Here is a 2,500-nt window from a genome sequence, read left to right as displayed (position 1 = left end):
GGAAATAAAAATACCTGGATACCACCCCACCACTGCCCTTTGTCCCCCACCCTTTACCCCCGCTCCCAGCTGAAGTACTCAGATCGGAAGAGCAGCACTCAAGGCCACCTCACCTGCCATTTTTGTTTATGTAGGTCGCTAAATAACCATGGTCTTGCCAGGTGTGCACCGACTCCGTCATCCCTTGCTCCTGGAAAATGGACTGGAGGCCTTTTAGAATGCTCTCACCGTCAGCTAGAGAACAAGGGAGAGAAGGCAAAGTGATCAGGATGAAGTACATTCCAGAATGAGGCAGTTTGACAACCGAACTTTCTGAAAAAACCTGAACAAAGAGTTGCCAGTGGCACCTATCCCTTTTGTCATGAGCTGTGTAAACATTCAACTCCATCAGGAGATGCTACACAGATTACCAGGTAACACAATAAAGACACCAAAAAAATCCACAAAATACTTGTGCCAAAGATGCATACATGTATTCAGCCAACTAGAGATGGCACAACAAAATGTTTAGCCTAAATCAGAAATCAAAGAGATGCAAATAAAGGAGTTTCTACTTTACGGTAAACAAATTAATGAGAATATACAGAACTAGAAAGGGGATGTCCATTCACTGTTGATGGGTATAAGTGACTTCAAAACTTTTGGTTTTATGTTCCAGGATGGGTTGCTATTATAATTTGAAAAAACAAGGCCACACACTAACATATTTCTATATGTTAGAAAATGAACAATTCCATATGGGACAACCTGCCATGCACTGTGACCCCCTCCTTGGCCAGAAGTCAATTTTCCCCTCCAACCCCACCAACCTCCAAAATGGAGCTCGGTCAAGGTTATAGAAACTGCACTAATCTCTGAAGACTCACTCGATGCCAGAATCTTCAAGAATATCCAACATTATGATACTTAGAGGAAACACAAAATATATTTTTTTTCCCCTCTTCTAGGCCTATATGCTAAGCAGTAATGGTCTGAGAAGGGTAAGATTAAAAAAAACAACAACAACAACCAAGATGAGACTAAAGGAATTACTCTGGACTGTCCTATGAGCCCTGTACAGGCTGGTGCTTTTTCACATAAAATAGTAGAGGCAGCAAAACGTCAAAACGGAGAGTGAGTCTGTGACCTGAACCAAGGCAAAAGAAAAAACAAAAAGATTCACAGCTGACCACAGTGTGGTTTCACAAGAAAATTACACTAGAATCCCTTCCATAAACTAAGTAGCACCAAAACCTGGACTAGAAGTTAGGATTTTTTTCACTGCACATAGAATGTATCTCCAGTGATGTCTGGAACTATGTTCTCAAGACCTTCCAGAGCACAGTAAGAATGAAGACCACAAACTGGGTTCAGAGGCCAAATTAGACAGCAGATGTCTTATTCTGGCCAGCAGAGACTTCTAAAAAAAATTTTTTTTAAACTAGCTGCACCTTACAAACCAGATTTCACCTGCCTCCCACCCCTGCAGTGGGTGGAATGGTGGCCTCTCAAAGGATATGTCTACACACTAACCTCCAGAACCTGGAAATGTGACCTGGTTTGGAAAAAACATTTGGCAGATGTAATTATGGATCTAGAGAAGAGATCATCCTGCATTATCCAGGTGGGCCCTAAATCCAATGACAAGTGCCCTTATGACAGACAGAAAAGGAGACACAGGGATAAAGGAGGAGCAGGTGATAGGAAGACAAAATTAGATACTGAACTGATAACAGCCACAGGCTGCAAACACCAGGAGCCACAAGAAGCTGGAAGAGGCAAGCAAGGACTCTCCCCTAGAACCTTTAGAAGGACCACAGCCCTGGCAAAGATTGTTTTGGACTTCTGGCCTCCAAAAGTGAGACAGAATAGGTTTCTGTTGTTTTAAGCTATCCAATGTGTAGCACTTCGTTACGGCAGTTCTGGAGGACTAATATACCAACCAAAATTCGTATTTTTAACATCACTAACAAACAATAGCGGGGCGCCTGGATAACTCTGTCGGTTAGGCCTCCTACTTTGGCTCAGGTCATGATCTTGAGGTTCGGGAGTTTGAGTCCCATGTCAGACTCTCTGCTTTCAGCAGAGCCCACTTCAGATCCTCTGCCCACCCCTCTCTGCCCTTCTTCTGCCCATCCTCTCTCTCTCTCAAAATAAATAAACTTTAAAAAAAAACAGCAAATAATGTAGCAAAAATGGCAGTGAAGGCATCATTTTTTAATCTTCCGAATCCCCAGAGACAGAGCTATTAGGCTAGCACAAGTAAAACTCATGGACAACATTTAAAACAAAACTAGATGAGCATGCACCCCAAAGCCCCCAAACAGGAGCAAGTAGAGACAAGCAGGTCACAACCCAGAGGCCAGTGTGGTACCAGCACTGGTGAGACGAAGTGAGAAAGCAAAAGGACTTCAAACTGCTCATAAAAATACCAGCTGGGGTTTATGCACAAGGAAGGGCTTTCCTCCCTTGAGAAGACAGCACCCAGCAGGACACAGTGAGAGGAGCAGGGTACCTGGGT

General features: G+C 43.5%; 1 protein-coding gene across 1 annotated transcript in view; it reads right to left on the bottom strand.

The window, feature by feature from the left end:
* The window catches only part of SMS (spermine synthase), a 63,231-nt gene that overhangs the window by 28,597 nt on the left and 32,134 nt on the right, over positions 1-2,500 (bottom strand). Inside the window, exon 4 of the mRNA XM_077770518.1 lies at positions 114-234. Within this exon, the coding sequence (XP_077626644.1) occupies positions 114-234 (121 nt within the window). The remainder of the gene's footprint in view (positions 1-113; positions 235-2,500) is intronic.

This window comes from Crocuta crocuta, unplaced genomic scaffold (genome assembly GCF_008692635.1).
Source record: "Crocuta crocuta isolate KB4526 unplaced genomic scaffold, BGI_CrCroc_1.0 scaffold488, whole genome shotgun sequence".
Taxonomy (NCBI): Eukaryota; Metazoa; Chordata; class Mammalia; order Carnivora; family Hyaenidae; genus Crocuta; species Crocuta crocuta.
Note: the sequence above shows the minus strand (reverse complement) of the source record. Positions and strands in the feature narration are given on the sequence as shown.